The sequence below is a fragment of the Neolamprologus multifasciatus genome, chromosome 3 (assembly GCF_963576455.1).
Source record: "Neolamprologus multifasciatus chromosome 3, fNeoMul1.2, whole genome shotgun sequence".
Lineage (NCBI taxonomy): Eukaryota > Metazoa > Chordata > Actinopteri > Cichliformes > Cichlidae > Neolamprologus > Neolamprologus multifasciatus.
Genome location: NC_140441.1, coordinates 7,617,851 through 7,635,577, shown reverse-complemented (window position 1 = coordinate 7,635,577; position 17,727 = coordinate 7,617,851). Strand labels below are relative to the sequence as shown.

The following is a 17,727-nucleotide window of genomic DNA, read 5'->3' as shown; positions in this document are numbered from 1 at the left end:
ATGTTTATATATATTTGTTCATTATTGATTGATACTGAAAGTTAAAGAAACAAGAACACATTCATCATTTGGGGATGTTTTGAGTTCAACAGATTTTCTGGGATCATGTTAGCAGCACCTTCCCCTTTATGTCTCCTCAGCAGGAAGTGAAGCCAAACAGCAAGAGGATCTCAATCCCCTGCTTAAGATCCCCTAGAGCAGGGGTCTGCAACCTTTAACACCCAAAGAGCCCTTTGGACCCGCTTTCCACGCAAAAGAAAACACTGGGAGCCGCAAATACTTTTTGACATCTAAAATGAAGATAAGACTATATATATATTGTTTTTTACTTTTATGCTTTGTGTGAACAACTAAGGCGTGTTGCTTATGAAATCCATGAAGTGCTACAGAGAAAATTACATTTTATTTATGTAATTAACACATTTTGAACTCTTAAAGAAATATAACAAAAAGAAAGACACCCAGCTGAACCAAAATGATCCATGTAGCAAACAAAAACTGTTGTGAGCCGCCACCCTTATATCGCCTTTGGACTTTTGGAGCCTTGTAGCCTCTAAAAGCTACAGGGCAGTATTTCTTGAGGGGTGGAATCAGAGAAACCTGCTCTAGGTAAACCAAAGTTTCAGGTTACGTCAAATCTTGGTTTGGTGTGGATTTATCTGGATATGTAATTTTTCGCTTAGTTTTGGTAGCACTGGTGTCTGGTCATTCCAGAAGCAAAATTGTCTACTTTTGCAGAGGCTGTTCATAAATGACTGCCATAACAGTAAAAACATCCAGTTGGTGGATTAATTATATTTTATTTTCAGGGTTTTTTGTTTGAACCTGAATTCAAAACCATCTAAACTGACGCGATGTAAAGAGATGAAGTATGAAAACATTTTAAAAAGGAGATGAAATCAAAGAAATGAATTCTGAATATAAAGTGTCCACACCCATGCTCTCAAACAGCCAATCAACAGCTGAAAGATGAAACATGTGACTTTGACTCATGTTCAGGTTTAGCTCATTTGTTACTATGTAAAAAGGTACAACATGATGGCTGCTAACATGTTTTATTTATTTTTCAATGGACATTTATGCAGCACTGAGGGGACATTTAAATACAAAGTTTAATTATACGTTTGTTTCCTTTGAGTATAATTTGACAAGTCAGATGTAATCATGTGTTTCCTCTGTACTCACTGAGTGTTGTTCACTGTGAGCTGGACTGTGTGTTTGTGGTCTGTGGTTAACTGAAGCTAACAGCTCTGCAGTCGTCCAGCATCCTGTTTTTGTTTTTAACATTTGTGTCTCCAACATTTGACATTCTCAGTAACAGTTTATAGTTTCTGTGCCTTCCTAACATGTTGAACATGTACATTGATGTTGATGAATCTACTGTAACTGCAGTCTGAAGCTGGTGAGATGTCTCGCTGCAGTGTGCTCTGGTTGGTCTAATAATAGTGTTCATGCTGTGAGAACATGTTTGCTTTCTGCTCTGTGGTGAAGTGTCAAAAAGCAGAAGGCAGCTTTGTGGTCGTCTGACTTATTTATCACAGAAACACCCCCAAGTTCTTTGTGGTCACTCTGAGTTTCACAGCAGAGATGTGAAGATGAGAAAATTTTGAAAAGCTGCTGTGGTTTATTAAAACGATCTCTTCATGAAGAAGAATTTAAAAAAAAAATCACCTGCAGTAAAGGTATTTTATTCTGCAGAGAGTGAACCAGCTGAAGACGTCAGTTATGAACCAACAAGGTATCCCAGGTACAGCTGCTCTTTATCTTTGACTTCATCTTTGACTCTGAGCTAAGCTAACCACACAACATCAAGACTCCAGATCAGAGCTCTGAACTGGGACTGTGTGTGATGCAGAGAGGTGGAGATTGGAGGTCTTGATTGAACTACAAATCTTGTAATCATGTTTCCTGTTGTTTGAACTGTGTGTGTTTGTGTTCAGACTTTAAACCAGAGCCAGACGTCGTCGACTCTTCACTGAAGTAGTCCACCAGTCCAACCACTGACGTCCAACTGCTGGTCTCTAGCTGGTCGCCCCAGCACCTCAGAGCAGAGGACATCCACATGTTTAAAGATTTTTATATTTATTGATTGATTGAATTACATTCAGTATTTGAATGTGTCATTTTCTATATCAGTAATAAACATATTAGTCTGTTTTATGTCGTCGATAATTTCAGTGTTATTTATATGTTGTTCTATTTGTTCTCACTTGTTTTTCCTCGTGTGGTTATTTGGGTTTCACCAAGGTGTCAGATGGAAAGCTTGACTGTTCCTGCTTGGTTAATGCTAACTGACAGACTCTTGAGTGCACAATATAATAAACATTAAACTACAACCACAGACTAGAAACAGCAGTTGTTGTTGTTTTTTAATTTATTTAATTTACGTTTTTTTTTTTTTTACTTTTCTTTCTTCTTCCTCTGTGAAACATTCATAGTGTCACACTCGATGGTTCAGATGAAACAGAGCTGAAGTGATTTAGTGTCTGAAACTGCAAATCAATAAACTGGACTTCCTTCAGGATCTTGAACTCAGAGCTCATCCTGCTAAACTTCTCAGTGAAGTTAAAATGCACTTAAATCACATTTAATGTATGCTCCCATCTACTGGTGAAACTGGGTATTACATCACAGCTGATAACGTCTTTAACATCCAGCAGGTCACGACTTAAAGGCGGGTTAGGGTTTAATATCAGGCTGATAGTTTGACAAACTGGAAGATGTCCTATTTCAAATTTCCACTGCTGTGTGCTAAATATACAAAATTCCACATAGATGATTAAACATGAGCCTAACTACACCCACAACAGTCTGCTGGTGATGTTCAGAGGTTTACAGCCATGAACTGAAGTCACTTTATACCTCATCTGGTCCCAGGATCTCTCTGGAGGATGGAAAACATCACTGTGGTAAAGATCATGAGGAAAACTCTGCCACTGTGACCTGACTATGGATAAACAGAGTCAATACATTGATCCTCACTGTAGTGCTGGAGGTCATGCAGAGTAAATATCTCATTAAACACCATGTTTCTGAGAGTTTAATAAAATAACTTCAGCTTTGTCTGAATTTAGACAAAAGTTTTAAGACCTGCCTGTAATTTAATTCATATATTGGATTATGTCAGCCGGCTGACAACTGAGTAAACTGAATATCATCTTCTAGCAAATAAATTTTTCAAATAACAATCCAGACAAGCTTGTTTAATTTACACACATACATTAACACTGTACATGACCGCTCAACAATAACAAATAGAGTGTGTAATATGATTTTTTTATATTAATGTGTTGACAATGGAAAATGACAAGTAATTATGATAAATTATGATAAATGTCAGACATGCACTCTTTGGTCCTTCTGCTCCTCCCCTCATCATGTGACTCAGTACATGGAGGCTACAGCCAGTAAGAAAGTGCAACATGTAAGTGAACGAAAGTGCTTTTCATTTACGTTTGAGCTCTCTGAAATATAATTTATAAAATTTCAAGTGAAAAACTGTGAGTTTAGTAATTCCCAGTGTAACATTTTCATATTTAGCACACTGACCTCATACATCATGGGACACTGCTCTCCCCTACACGAGCTGCCTTTATAAGTTGATATAAGATATGGATGCTCTGTATCTGTAATACTGATGCTGTAAATACTTTTTTATATGTCTGACTGATGCCAAATGTTGCAGCACTAGCAGAGAGTGAACACATGAATAACGCACAAGACATTTCCACACATACACGACTAATTCAGCCAGAGCTGGACAGGTTTCCATTACATTTTCTAAGTCATGGTTTGGTCTGTTTAATCATAGTCTAACTTTATTTATTCATGCAGTGAATATTTTCCACCGGGAGAGATTTCTGTGAATGAGTGAGCTTCATCCGGTGACCCGTCCAGTCTGTGAGGACCTGAGGATAATGGACTCCTTTCTTTTGTTCCATGTTCACAGACATTACAGCTGTCTTCATGTTACTTCACTGAGGTTACATCTGTGTTGGGTTTGTATTAGCCTGGTTGAAGAAGATGGTGTGAGTTCAAAGTTCAATTTAAATCGATGTGTCTGCTCCCCTCAACTCTGACTGTGGCTGCTGTCCTTGGTGCTGATCAACAGCAGGAATGGTGCTACTGATCATTCCTGTGTGATGTTATTGTTGCCGTACTCTATGTGTGTGTGTGTGTGTGTGTGTCCATGTCGTCATGTGATAAACAGAAGCTGCTGTCTGAGCTTCTCTCTCATTCTGCTGCCTGAAGGACTCTTAGCTGGTTGGTAAATATTCCCTGGGCAAAATTCCCAGGGTGGTGTTGCTGCATTTTCACACCACTTTGTGTATTGCTGTTGTCTCCTGTCACAGTATGATCAGACACAGAGCACACACTTCAGAGTTAGTCACAGAAGAGATTTAATTGAGCATAAATCAGGTTTTGACTTTCGATTGTGACAGCTGGAGTGGATATTAATTGATGACATACTTTTAATCATCTTTTTTTTGTTGTCTAAATATGGGTTAGTTATTGTTACCTGCTTTATTCATGTTGCTTGCTTTTTTTCAGCGTATGATTTTTCAATAATTTCTTATTTTTTTAATTTATTACTATTTACTATATTTTTTCAGCAAAATCTTTTAAAATGCACAGACTGAGCTGAGTGAGAAGTTGTCTGTGTACAGCTACTTCTTTTACTGAAACAAGTTTTCTTCCTGTTATTGTCACATCTATGTTACTTTGAATATGTGGCATTTGTTTATCAGGTCTGTACTCACAGCTGATTGGTGGAGAGGACAGGAATGTGGTTGTTAAGGACATGCTGCAAACACCAGTCCTGCTTCCATCCTTTGGCCACACTTTACTAACACTTACCGGAAATTCTTCTGATTTGTTGCTGGTTGCAATGTAGACCAAACTATTGCTGGAATTGTACAGTCCATGGCCACAAGTCTGATATTCCCCTGAGACACCCAAAGTGGCCTAGTCAAAAGATTCTTCTTCTGCAGATTAACAAAACACATGTAAAGTGGTCTGGCAAACTCTCAGGCACTCTCGAATCTAAAACCAACAGACTAAAGAACAGCTTCTTCCCGTGGGCTGTCAGAACTCTTAATGCAAACTAAGAGTGTGTAAAGACTGACACTGCTGTTGATCATCTATGTGCAATATCTCAGTCTTTCCATGTTCTGTGCAATATTTTTGGCTCATGTGCAATTATTTTGGTCTGTTTCAATGTTTCCTACAGATACAGAATCTATATAGTTCCACTCACATATGTATACCATAAAAATTGAATGGGTCTACAACAACTACCATCCTCCTATCTTTATCCTGATTGCAGGAGGGCTGGGAAATAACCCTGGAGTGATAGGTTACAAGGCAGGGTGCATCCCGGACGAGCCCCCAAAACTGTCACGGATTCAAATATTGGGGATGGATACAAGAGGAAAACCAAAATAACAACACTGGTCTGGCCGGGTTGAGTCAAACGGTGATTTAATGAACACACGCGTGGGAGATGGACACCATACAGCAGACAGCATCAGATCTCAAAATGGTGGAGCCTTGATCAAACTCTTATAGCCTCTAGTGGCCCCCACCTAATCATAAAAGCCTAAACATTCACATTCTTTCTCTCACACAGCGCCTAAGCTACGACCTTGGCTCCCTGTTTATCTGCTCCTGATGAAATGGGGCAGTATGCTCTGTTCTCTTCTAATCAGACAAATGAGACGATGACTTTCTGTGAACAGTATTTCTTATAACTCAGCAGTATAATGCATCATAAAACAATATCATTCATTCACAATAAATCAGCAGTCTAATGTAATGCAAATCAGTTTAACAAATGTAATAGTTATCACCTTCTTCTAATTCAGGAGAATAATGCAAACTAAAACTACATAATAATTCACAATCTTTAATTAGGGGTCTAACATGGCATAAAATAATATTATAATCCAACACTAGACACAGACATACAGGTACACACAGATACAAACATCCATTCCCACCCTCATGCTCTCATATCTGACAGGTAAGCTTTACGTAAAGCTTCAGGCGCCAGCAGGACACTGGGCGCTGATGAGGTGGAGCTTCCTGTCGAGCTGCAGGAAGTGCTTATAAATTAATATAGGCCCTAGAAATTTGACCGCAATCGGTGAGGGATTCCCGAAGCGGGTTGATTGACCAGCAAGGTTGGAGGCTTTTAAATTAGTCGAAACGGTAGGATGACTAGTACTAGAGGAAGATGATGCGAAGTTGTGATATGGAAATGGAAATAATGTATCTTGGTATTTGGTGTCTTTACAAATGTGTGAATGTATAAATGAAGTGTAAAATTGTTATTTGGATGATCAAATGTGCACATTGTTTTGAAACTGTGAGAGAAAAGGGTGTGACGTGTGTTTGTGTGAGACAATTTTCTTTAAGGAAGCTCAGGGAAAATATATAAATATACGGACAACAGGATTCAATAGGAGGACCCACCACGTCAATTCTCGATGCGAGGGGGGTACCCGGCGTGTCGATAGGTGAAGCAGAGGGAGCCTGACCATGCGTCACACATTTGACGAGTTGGGAGTGAGAACGTGTTGGTGTTTTTCATTTTAGAGATACTGCACAAATGTGAGAAAGCAGACCTGTGTGTTTCAATATAAACACTGAATGTCAAAAATGCTTCAGAGATTCCTTGAAGTGTTACTAGAGAAAACTAACAGTAGCTAACTTCCTTTATTTGAAGCTTAAATTTCACTCATTTTCAATCATTATAGATGATTACATTTTCTACCATAAAACGTTCATACACATGAGAGAGAGTTGAGCAAAAGGCTTGATTGATCTGAAATGGAATGATGCCAGTGGATGTCTTGGATTTTTGTTATTAGGCCCATGAATATGTGAGATGTGGAACAGACTCATAGACCAGTTGGATTCAATGCTTGAGATTTTAATGGTGTAGGTGAAAAAAAAAAGTTCATTTTGGAAAATAAAGATTTACTCAGGGTCTTCTTTCTGTGAGGCAACAGTGCCACCACACAGAGCCACTGCACTGCACCACATACTTATTTGTACTGAGGGACACATTTATTTGTATGATACCAAAACCACAGTGACTGTAGACTATACTTTCACAACATATATAAATACCTAAATATATAAATAGTATTTGATATTTACATTGACATATATATTCTAAATGAATGAAATACCACAATTTCTTATGTAATATGGTAAGAAAGATACATTAAATACACTGGTTGTTAAAGTTCAAAATAATAGCAAGTATTTGGCACACCAAACAAGCCCCCAACATCAACATCATACTTCTCTAGGTACTGTAGGCAGTGCTCTCTGTGCCTATAGTTGTTAGGGTCTCCACAAAGTATGTAAATCTGAAAGGAGTTCCGTCGATCCAAAACCAATGATATATGAGATAAGATAAACCTTTATTAGTCTCTTATCTTGGAAATATTTTGGCCATGGCCTAAAGTACAAGTTAAGACCAGTAAAAATTAAGGAAAAAATATTTTAGCATATTGGTAATATGTATAACTTCCTCAGATATTTTCTGTCAGGCCAGTGGAGTGTGAACAGAGTGTGCCAGACTTAGATACCAAGTAGAAAACAAAAGACTGAGAATTGGCAGCTAATATTAATAGGTTAGGGAGCGAGGTATTTTTTCTTTCTCTGTTTTGAAAAGGAGGAGATGTGAGACGAGGTCAGACGTGGATGAAGTGCTGGAGAAGATCCAGTCAGGGACGGCAGGACTGGCCACGTTGTTTCCCAGCGGAAGATATTCATAATAACACTTGTTTTTGCTGTGGTATAAAACTGTATTGGCCACTTATTGCTGAAGTGTCTGAGCTGAGTCTGTGCTCATTCATGGAGATTTTTTACTTCTGCACCCAAATCCAGGAGACACGAAAACTCAGAATTCATAACAGATGAAAAATAATAATTTGATGTCACTTTTTTTCTTAGCTTTTGTATAGTTATGTTTACAGGACTGAAATCTGCTTACAGTAAACAGTCGATTTGAAAGAAATGTATTTTTTTCCAATTATCTGCAGATTACGATGTAGATGCAGTGAATTATCTTGTTCATATGAACAGAATGAACACAGTGACCTGCATTTATGTTTTAGCCTACATTACTCAGTCATTCAATCAATGAATCAATCAATCTTTATTAGCAGACTTTATGTCCACAGTCTAAAAACAACACAAGAAAACATAAAATATTTGTAATGATATAAAACCATTATATACATAAAATACACAATTACTTAAAAGAAAACAATAAATACACAAACACTACCTCCTCTAAGTTTTCTACGAAGGACTCTCATTGCATCATTACATGCAACATGCAGCTTCTACAATGTTTTTAAGATGACCACAAGGGGGCAGTATATAACGGGGTGCAATACCCTTCAAACAAAGCCAGTTTAACTGGAAGTGAACAAAAGCTGATTTGCAATAGTATTTGCCTGCACAGAGAGCTTACATCGTTGTCTGTATATGTCATCATCATCATTAGTTTGATCAATAATAAATATTTCACCTTTTTATGAACCTCAAGAGTTTTTTGCGACAGTTTAAACAGAGAAATTTACCTGTTCATCCTGTTTGGTTCTACATATCAAGACTGAACTTTCAACAGCCTTTTACTTTATATCATATAACACACCATATTCAGTACAGATATTAAGAAGCTGCTGTAATCCAGCACTGCTTGGACTAAAAACAACCAGGTCATGATAAGATGATTTATCAATGTTTAATCTAATACACACCCAGCTGTAAGGAACGCCACGTCACTATTCAAGTGTTTGTGTGTGTCAGCGTTTTATTGTTGACTTTGATATTTTAATCTCTTCAAAGTGAATAAATACAATTCTATTCTCTTGTTAAGTAACAAGGAAGGAATCAGTAGATGTTAAGATGTTCTGGCATGTTGTTCAGTGCATGAGTTGACATTGTGAATGATTAGATGAACCTGAAACTTGAACTTTGTAGGTGTCGTGTTGATCAGAGTCAAGACTGAAACAGAAAGTACTTTTAACTGCTGACTGTGTTTATTAAATGTGTTCACTGGAACTGTGAGCTTGTACATTTATTTATTTCACAGACTTTATCTTCATTTATAGACACACATACATACAGAAACTGTCACACTTTTGTCACTTTGTTTTATGTCTCCCACCTACGGAATGAGCAGATAAGAAAGGAATGTGGTTGCTAAGGAGATGTTGCTATGGACACTGCTGTCACACAGGTGCAGGGTGTGGGCCTGTAGAAAACAGGATGACAAGGAAATACAGGTTAGTTTGGTTTTGTGGCTGTGCGGTACAGACGCACTTTACACACAGATTTTACTTTTTATTTTTCTCCTTATTTTTGTAGCTTTTTACTTGTTTTTCATCAAACTTATCCTGGTGCCCTTTGATTTACAGGAAAGCAATCGGGTATAGCAAAGCTACACTGTCTATATTTTAGTGGATTTTATGTTTTTGTTTTTGATTTTTTATCATGATGGTCAGACGACTCTTTGAGGATTTTGGAGATCTCTTCAGAACAACAGTAACAGTAAGTGTTGACACCTTTCAGTTTTTTAGCTCAACAAACTGACACTGTACAGGAAGTGTTACGGCACACACACACACAAACTTCCTGAAGACTATTTGCTGCTGTTCGTCTTTTCCATGTTTTCTCTGTGTGTGTTTCTGCTGCTTCCTTGTCCTTACTGTAAACAGATGTACTGAGAGACTCCAGCACTGATGTTTCATAGGAAAGTCTAAACAGTCTCACTGGTTCTCCATAAAGAACAAAGATTTGCTCTCTGTGGCTCCAACACAACTTAAAGGGAATGTGAGACTAAACACAAACCAGATAAAATCAATGCAAAGGAGATAAGAAGGCATCAAAATAAATATACAGAAAGTGAGAAACAATATTTAATGGGGAAACATAGAAACAGGAATTAACTTAAATATCAACAAATAACAAGAGAAACAAACACAGGGAACAACTAATGCAACCAGGAACTAACAACTCGAGGCTAAATACAGTAAGGCAGCCATTAAGAGTGCTGCGGCCCACATAAAAACCAGAAAATGACTTAATTCTTCACTTGAATCAAAAACAAAAGAAAGTGACATTGAAATTAAAACTGTATTTTAAAAAAACATCAACAACACAGGCTGCTGGCTCTAAAATGCTGCTCAGTCATATGCAAAGTGTTAATGCCAATGTGTGACCAACCTGCTGCTGGGACACAAATTTCAATATAAGGGCAGTAAATTTGGTCCAGGGTAATGAGTAATATTACACACTAACCACCTCCTATTACCAATTTTATTATACTAACTCCATTTATACAGGTGTGTAATTTCAAACTGAATTTCCGTGACTACTGTGGCCCACCTGCAGTAGCTTCACAGTCCACCAGGGGTCGTTGGCCCACACTTTGGGAATAAATCAATAAGGAAATACATGGAACAGCAAATATAAACACTAAGCAAGTTAGGAATGAAAAAGAAAATGTTTAAATAAAGTACAATTCTAACTCCAATAAACTCAAAAACACTGGGTCAAAGCTCCACTATTATGACCATGGTGAGGGAGATGATGGGCTGGCAGAGTAATAGTCTCCCTCTTTCCATTAAAGATGCAAACGGACAGCTGCAAAAGCAAAGAGAGGACATTTTGAGCACACATTGAAGGAAAAAAACATATGCCAACATTTAATTTAAAATCATGTAATATGACTGACATATACATTATAAAAATCTAATAACATTTGAAAAATTACACTGCACCAGAGTATTTGTACTGTGGCCCTGAGCAGCCACTGCAACTAAAGAAAAAAAAACAATAAATATAAGAGATGCTGAAAAACCTGTAGATGCAGTGAATTATCTTGTTCATATGAACAGAATGAACACAGTGACCTGCATTTATGTTTTAGCCTACATTACTCAGTCATTCAATCAATGAATCAATCAATCTTTATTAGCAGACTTTATGTCCACAGTCTAAAAACAACACAAGAAAACATAAAATATTTGTAATGATATAAAACCATTATATACATAAAATACACAATTACTTAAAAGAAAACAATAAATACACAAACACTACCTCCTCTAAGTTTTCTACGAAGGACTCTCATTGCATCATTACATGCAACATGCAGCTTCTACAATGTTTTTAAGATGACCACAAGGGGGCAGTATATAACGGGGTGCAATACCCTTCAAACAAAGCCAGTTTAACTGGAAGTGAACAAAAGCTGATTTGCAATAGTATTTGCCTGCACAGAGAGCTTACATCGTTGTCTGTATATGTCATCATCATCATTAGTTTGATCAATAATAAATATTTCACCTTTTTATGAACCTCAAGAGTTTTTTGCGACAGTTTAAACAGAGAAATTTACCTGTTCATCCTGTTTGGTTCTACATATCAAGACTGAACTTTCAACAGCCTTTTACTTTATATCATATAACACACCATATTCAGTACAGATATTAAGAAGCTGCTGTAATCCAGCACTGCTTGGACTAAAAACAACCAGGTCATGATAAGATGATTTATCAATGTTTAATCTAATACACACCCAGCTGTAAGGAACGCCACGTCACTATTCAAGTGTTTGTGTGTGTCAGCGTTTTATTGTTGACTTTGATATTTTAATCTCTTCAAAGTGAATAAATACAATTCTATTCTCTTGTTAAGTAACAAGGAAGGAATCAGTAGATGTTAAGATGTTCTGGCATGTTGTTCAGTGCATGAGTTGACATTGTGAATGATTAGATGAACCTGAAACTTGAACTTTGTAGGTGTCGTGTTGATCAGAGTCAAGACTGAAACAGAAAGTACTTTTAACTGCTGACTGTGTTTATTAAATGTGTTCACTGGAACTGTGAGCTTGTACATTTATTTATTTCACAGACTTTATCTTCATTTATAGACACACATACATACAGAAACTGTCACACTTTTGTCACTTTGTTTTATGTCTCCCACCTACGGAATGAGCAGATAAGAAAGGAATGTGGTTGCTAAGGAGATGTTGCTATGGACACTGCTGTCACACAGGTGCAGGGTGTGGGCCTGTAGAAAACAGGATGACAAGGAAATACAGGTTAGTTTGGTTTTGTGGCTGTGCGGTACAGACGCACTTTACACACAGATTTTACTTTTTATTTTTCTCCTTATTTTTGTAGCTTTTTACTTGTTTTTCATCAAACTTATCCTGGTGCCCTTTGATTTACAGGAAAGCAATCGGGTATAGCAAAGCTACACTGTCTATATTTTAGTGGATTTTATGTTTTTGTTTTTGATTTTTTATCATGATGGTCAGACGACTCTTTGAGGATTTTGGAGATCTCTTCAGAACAACAGTAACAGTAAGTGTTGACACCTTTCAGTTTTTTAGCTCAACAAACTGACACTGTACAGGAAGTGTTACGGCACACACACACACAAACTTCCTGAAGACTATTTGCTGCTGTTCGTCTTTTCCATGTTTTCTCTGTGTGTGTTTCTGCTGCTTCCTTGTCCTTACTGTAAACAGATGTACTGAGAGACTCCAGCACTGATGTTTCATAGGAAAGTCTAAACAGTCTCACTGGTTCTCCATAAAGAACAAAGATTTGCTCTCTGTGGCTCCAACACAACTTAAAGGGAATGTGAGACTAAACACAAACCAGATAAAATCAATGCAAAGGAGATAAGAAGGCATCAAAATAAATATACAGAAAGTGAGAAACAATATTTAATGGGGAAACATAGAAACAGGAATTAACTTAAATATCAACAAATAACAAGAGAAACAAACACAGGGAACAACTAATGCAACCAGGAACTAACAACTCGAGGCTAAATACAGTAAGGCAGCCATTAAGAGTGCTGCGGCCCACATAAAAACCAGAAAATGACTTAATTCTTCACTTGAATCAAAAACAAAAGAAAGTGACATTGAAATTAAAACTGTATTTTAAAAAAACATCAACAACACAGGCTGCTGGCTCTAAAATGCTGCTCAGTCATATGCAAAGTGTTAATGCCAATGTGTGACCAACCTGCTGCTGGGACACAAATTTCAATATAAGGGCAGTAAATTTGGTCCAGGGTAATGAGTAATATTACACACTAACCACCTCCTATTACCAATTTTATTATACTAACTCCATTTATACAGGTGTGTAATTTCAAACTGAATTTCCGTGACTACTGTGGCCCACCTGCAGTAGCTTCACAGTCCACCAGGGGTCGTTGGCCCACACTTTGGGAATAAATCAATAAGGAAATACATGGAACAGCAAATATAAACACTAAGCAAGTTAGGAATGAAAAAGAAAATGTTTAAATAAAGTACAATTCTAACTCCAATAAACTCAAAAACACTGGGTCAAAGCTCCACTATTATGACCATGGTGAGGGAGATGATGGGCTGGCAGAGTAATAGTCTCCCTCTTTCCATTAAAGATGCAAACGGACAGCTGCAAAAGCAAAGAGAGGACATTTTGAGCACACATTGAAGGAAAAAAACATATGCCAACATTTAATTTAAAATCATGTAATATGACTGACATATACATTATAAAAATCTAATAACATTTGAAAAATTACACTGCACCAGAGTATTTGTACTGTGGCCCTGAGCAGCCACTGCAACTAAAGAAAAAAAAACAATAAATATAAGAGATGCTGAAAAACCACACAAAACACAACAGAAACATAAAAAAACAAAAACAAATAAATGATAATGTTAATGATTCTCCACCACCTCGGGACTTCCAGGCCATACTCGGCACAGATGTTTCTGTATATTATGCCGGCCACTTTGTTATGGCGTTCCATGTATGCCTTAACCATGATTGAAGTAGGAAAAAGAGAGGGAGGGGAGAGAATAAGAGAAGTGATATTAATATTTTCTCTGAATACATGACAATTTCGTTTTTTACGGAATAACTAACCTTGTGAATAAAATAAAGTTCACTATCAGTAACATCATAGTACTCGTCCAGCTGTATAGAAACTCCGTCATGCTAACTCACGCAGTACGAGTTATTGTAACTGACTGTAAAAAGTCAGCATAATGAAAATAAACTCCACCTAAACTTGGTTTATATCTGACCCTGATAGACTGCAGGTCATAACTTCTTACCTGGAGTTCAGTTCACCTGACACTCGAACTGGCGGCCGCCTCGGGTCTCTCCTCCTCCTGCCTCCCCTTTCCCTCATCCACCCGCTGGCCTCCACCACTTACTAATGTTACTGCATCTGTGGAAGCTCCGCCATAGCCACCACCAAACAATTGAGTTATTTTTACACATTTCAAGTTCAAGTTCAAATTTTATTCGCCACATGCAGTGGTAGGTTGCCCTGCAGTGGAATGAACCCGCCCCCCGACATTTGCCAGCATCTGGCCAATCCACCACCTTTCATTGTTTATACCGTTACAAAAACCAAAACCAAAATAAAACATCAGGCATACCGGGCCCGGATGCCAGATTTGGTTTTAATTATTTAAGTGGTCTTGAGTGGTAGATTCCCAGGCTGTCCCAACATTTTTCAAAGATTTTCTTTGGATGTCGGCTGATTTTTTGGCGATGAACAAGCTGAGAGGGAGTTTTTCCTTTTTTTATGTGACTGCAGAAAAAAAAATGCATTAAAATAATTGATACTGTTAATTATTGCTATACATTTAACAGCAATGATAGTTAGAAAATAAATCAGATTAGATGTATTATTTAGAAAAAAATAGGGATTTTATGTTTTTATTAGTGCTGTCAGCGTTAATCTAATTAAAATGACGTTAATTCCATAACCGCACTAACGCGGCAAATCTCCATTATTCAATGATTTTTTTAATATATATTAATTTTATAGCATTTTGTTTGATCTCCCTGCACAAAAATCACGATGAATAATAATCAATGTTGATGTGAATCAATTACATGTCCCAGACGCCACCATTAATAACACAAGAAATGTCAGTAGCACTGTGAATATATGAAATTGGGAGTTTTAAGGTTGTCTTAGAACAAGTGAAGTGTACAAACAAACTGGTGTTTAAAGGGTTAAAATGTAAAAAGTAATAACTATTTTATATTTATGAAAAGAGCTGAAGTTAGTTAAAAACTTTACGCAGACAAAATTGCAACAATAAAAAAAACCCATAACAATAAAAGAAATTAGACCTAATCTGTTGGTGGACACTCTTGGCCAAGAACAAGCTGAGAGGATAGTGATGTTGAACAAACCCAGAAGGTTAAATAAAGCTGGTGAACAGAATATGGATCACAAGTCCCCAAAATCCTGGTCATGATGAAATTTTATATGGATTGAACGTGTAAGAACGAGAACAGACGAAGTAAAACAAATTCAAGTGAAATGTCTTAGCTTTGAGTCCCAAAAACACTGGTGAATTTAGGCCAAAGGTTTTTTTAGATGTGCCGTATCAATATTTGTGCAGTTATCAAAAAGTACAAATATCATAATATAATGAACAAGAGCAGCTTAAAAACAAAAGAAAATCCTGAAACACATTTCAAAGAGATGCATTCAAAATTGCTGAACATTACAACCTAATGCCTCTTGGGACATGCGATCTAATTTTAAGCCACCTACAGCAATCTCAAGGAGCCTTCCTGATTAGGTTGGAAGTTTCCAGTCAGAAATATTTTGTGAAATGCTCCCTCAACTCCAGTTTCCCAACACAACCTGAGTAAGCAATCCAAGATGGTGGTACTGAATGCAAACAATAGTAAACGTTATTGATGGGCAGATGAAGCTTCATGAAGCACTGAAGCTTTTCATCCAATTGGTTCACTCCAGCACAAAGCTTCTTGAAGCTTCATTTGCTCTAGTAGGACACCTACTGGACGTAAAAATATTAGTTGGCATGAATTTGAAGAGTGTGGCCTTTTGCACACAGCCTGTAAACATCAACAACAAAAGGAGTGTGTAAAACATGTATATTGTAGTGATGGCAGTATACTGTGTATATTTATACTGGCAGTATGGAAAATGATCATTTGGAAATGCTTAAAATGGAAATGATCATTTACTGTGAGGTGAGGTGTGGTTGGGGTGTGGACAGTGGTTGTGCTTTTGTAACGTTGAGGTATGGACAGCTACACACTGAGGCCTCAGTCCTGCCTGTTCACATTTTATTCTGTAAAAACTACATTTTCACTGATTTTATGACCTTTTTAGTGGGGAGACCATAGCTAGGATTTAATGATGTAATAATGTGTGTGTGTGTGGTTTCCTACAGAGGAAATAAACAATGGAAATAACAATAAATAAAGAGAATAGACAAGTAAAACACTCAAATACAGACATAATACAATATAGTTAACATACTCAACTATAAAGATCAGAAAAATATAATACACTTCAAACTGCTCACACTATGCAACTAAACAGCATTAGTGCGAGGTTAAGCAACCGTCAGTACACAGGAACTACTTCCGGTAGTTATACAAAATAAGCTTCCCCATTATAATCTGCTGTTATGCTCTTATTGTGAAGGGCAAGCGGGACGCCATACTTCCGGTCGAACTACGTTCGCTATTTTATTAATCCTCGTACCTAATTGTTCGCTACAAACTCCGCTACTTCAAAGTAAACAATCACAAGCATCACATACAACATACAGAGAAGGTCTGATAACAGGAATGACGTTATAGGCGAGCGACCGTACATGCGTCAACAAAGCTAAACCGGGGTAAGCTAACAACATAAATTAACATATGAAATGAGGGTGAACTCACGCGTTGCATGCGTGGCCTACCGCTCCAACTATGGACTACATTAGTTCCTAAATGGTAACCAGTGTTGGGGAGTAACGGAATACATGTACCGCCGTTACGTATTTAAAATACAAAATATGAGTAACTGTATTTCGTTACAGTTACCGTTTAAAAAGGTGGTATTTAGAATACAGTTACTTTGTTGAAATAAATGGATTACACGGCGGTACTTCCCTGTTTCATATTGTGGCGGGTCAGGACTGTTTGGGTTTTGTTTGACAGCTACGTTCTGTTGTTCCAGGCGGCAGCGTTACGGTTGCCATGGTTACAGGGTGACGCTCTCTCTCTGCGTGTTTCCTGGGTAAGAGAGGCCTTTTTGTTGTTGTTGTGCTAAGCTAATAGGCAGAATGCTACCGGTATAGCTCTAAAGAATGTAGCATCATAGGCAGTGTAATCCGTGCTGCAGGGAGAATGGACTGCCATACACTTATGTGTCTGTGAGCGAGGGAGGGAGAAAAAGGAAAAGTACGAGCTGTCATCGAGCAAGCTGGAAGCATGTAAATATAATAATAACCAGTGCAGCCAAGAAGAGTGCCTGACGAGCCCAGTTGTAAGTAAGCTATTAAGACTCGACTGTACACCGTGTTCGTGTTTTCCTCCAAAAACAATAAGTTCCGTTGGAGCAGCCTTTCAACGCCTCACTGTCCCTCGCTAGCAAAGTTGACCCAGACAACAAAGTAAAGCTAGTTTTCGGCTACGAGCCCGACAGGAACCTGCCGTATTAGCCAGAGGTCCCTTTACTACGGTTCGGAGCCACGGACCTTCAGTAACAGTGATAAATCACAGCAATAGTACATTCATGTAGTTGTAAACAGCATGATAATATATTAAGTAATCCAAAGTATTCAGAATACGTTACTCTCATTGAGTAACGTAACGGAATACGTTACAGAATACATTTTGAGACATG

General features: G+C 37.6%; 1 protein-coding gene across 2 annotated transcripts in view; it reads left to right on the top strand.

Annotated features, from left to right (window-relative positions):
* LOC146521364 (uncharacterized) overlaps positions 1–17,727 on the top strand; it is a 38,779-nt gene that overhangs the window by 1,865 nt on the left and 19,187 nt on the right. Inside the window, exon 4 of one of the 2 annotated variants that reach the window (XM_085155307.1) lies at positions 144–2,701. The exons of the other annotated variant lie outside the window; for it this stretch is intronic. Within the exon in view, the coding sequence (XP_085011433.1) occupies positions 144–150 (7 nt within the window). The 3' untranslated portion in view covers positions 151–2,701. Of the gene's footprint in view, positions 1–143; positions 2,702–17,727 lie in introns of those variants that run through there. 2 annotated transcript variants of the gene reach the window in all.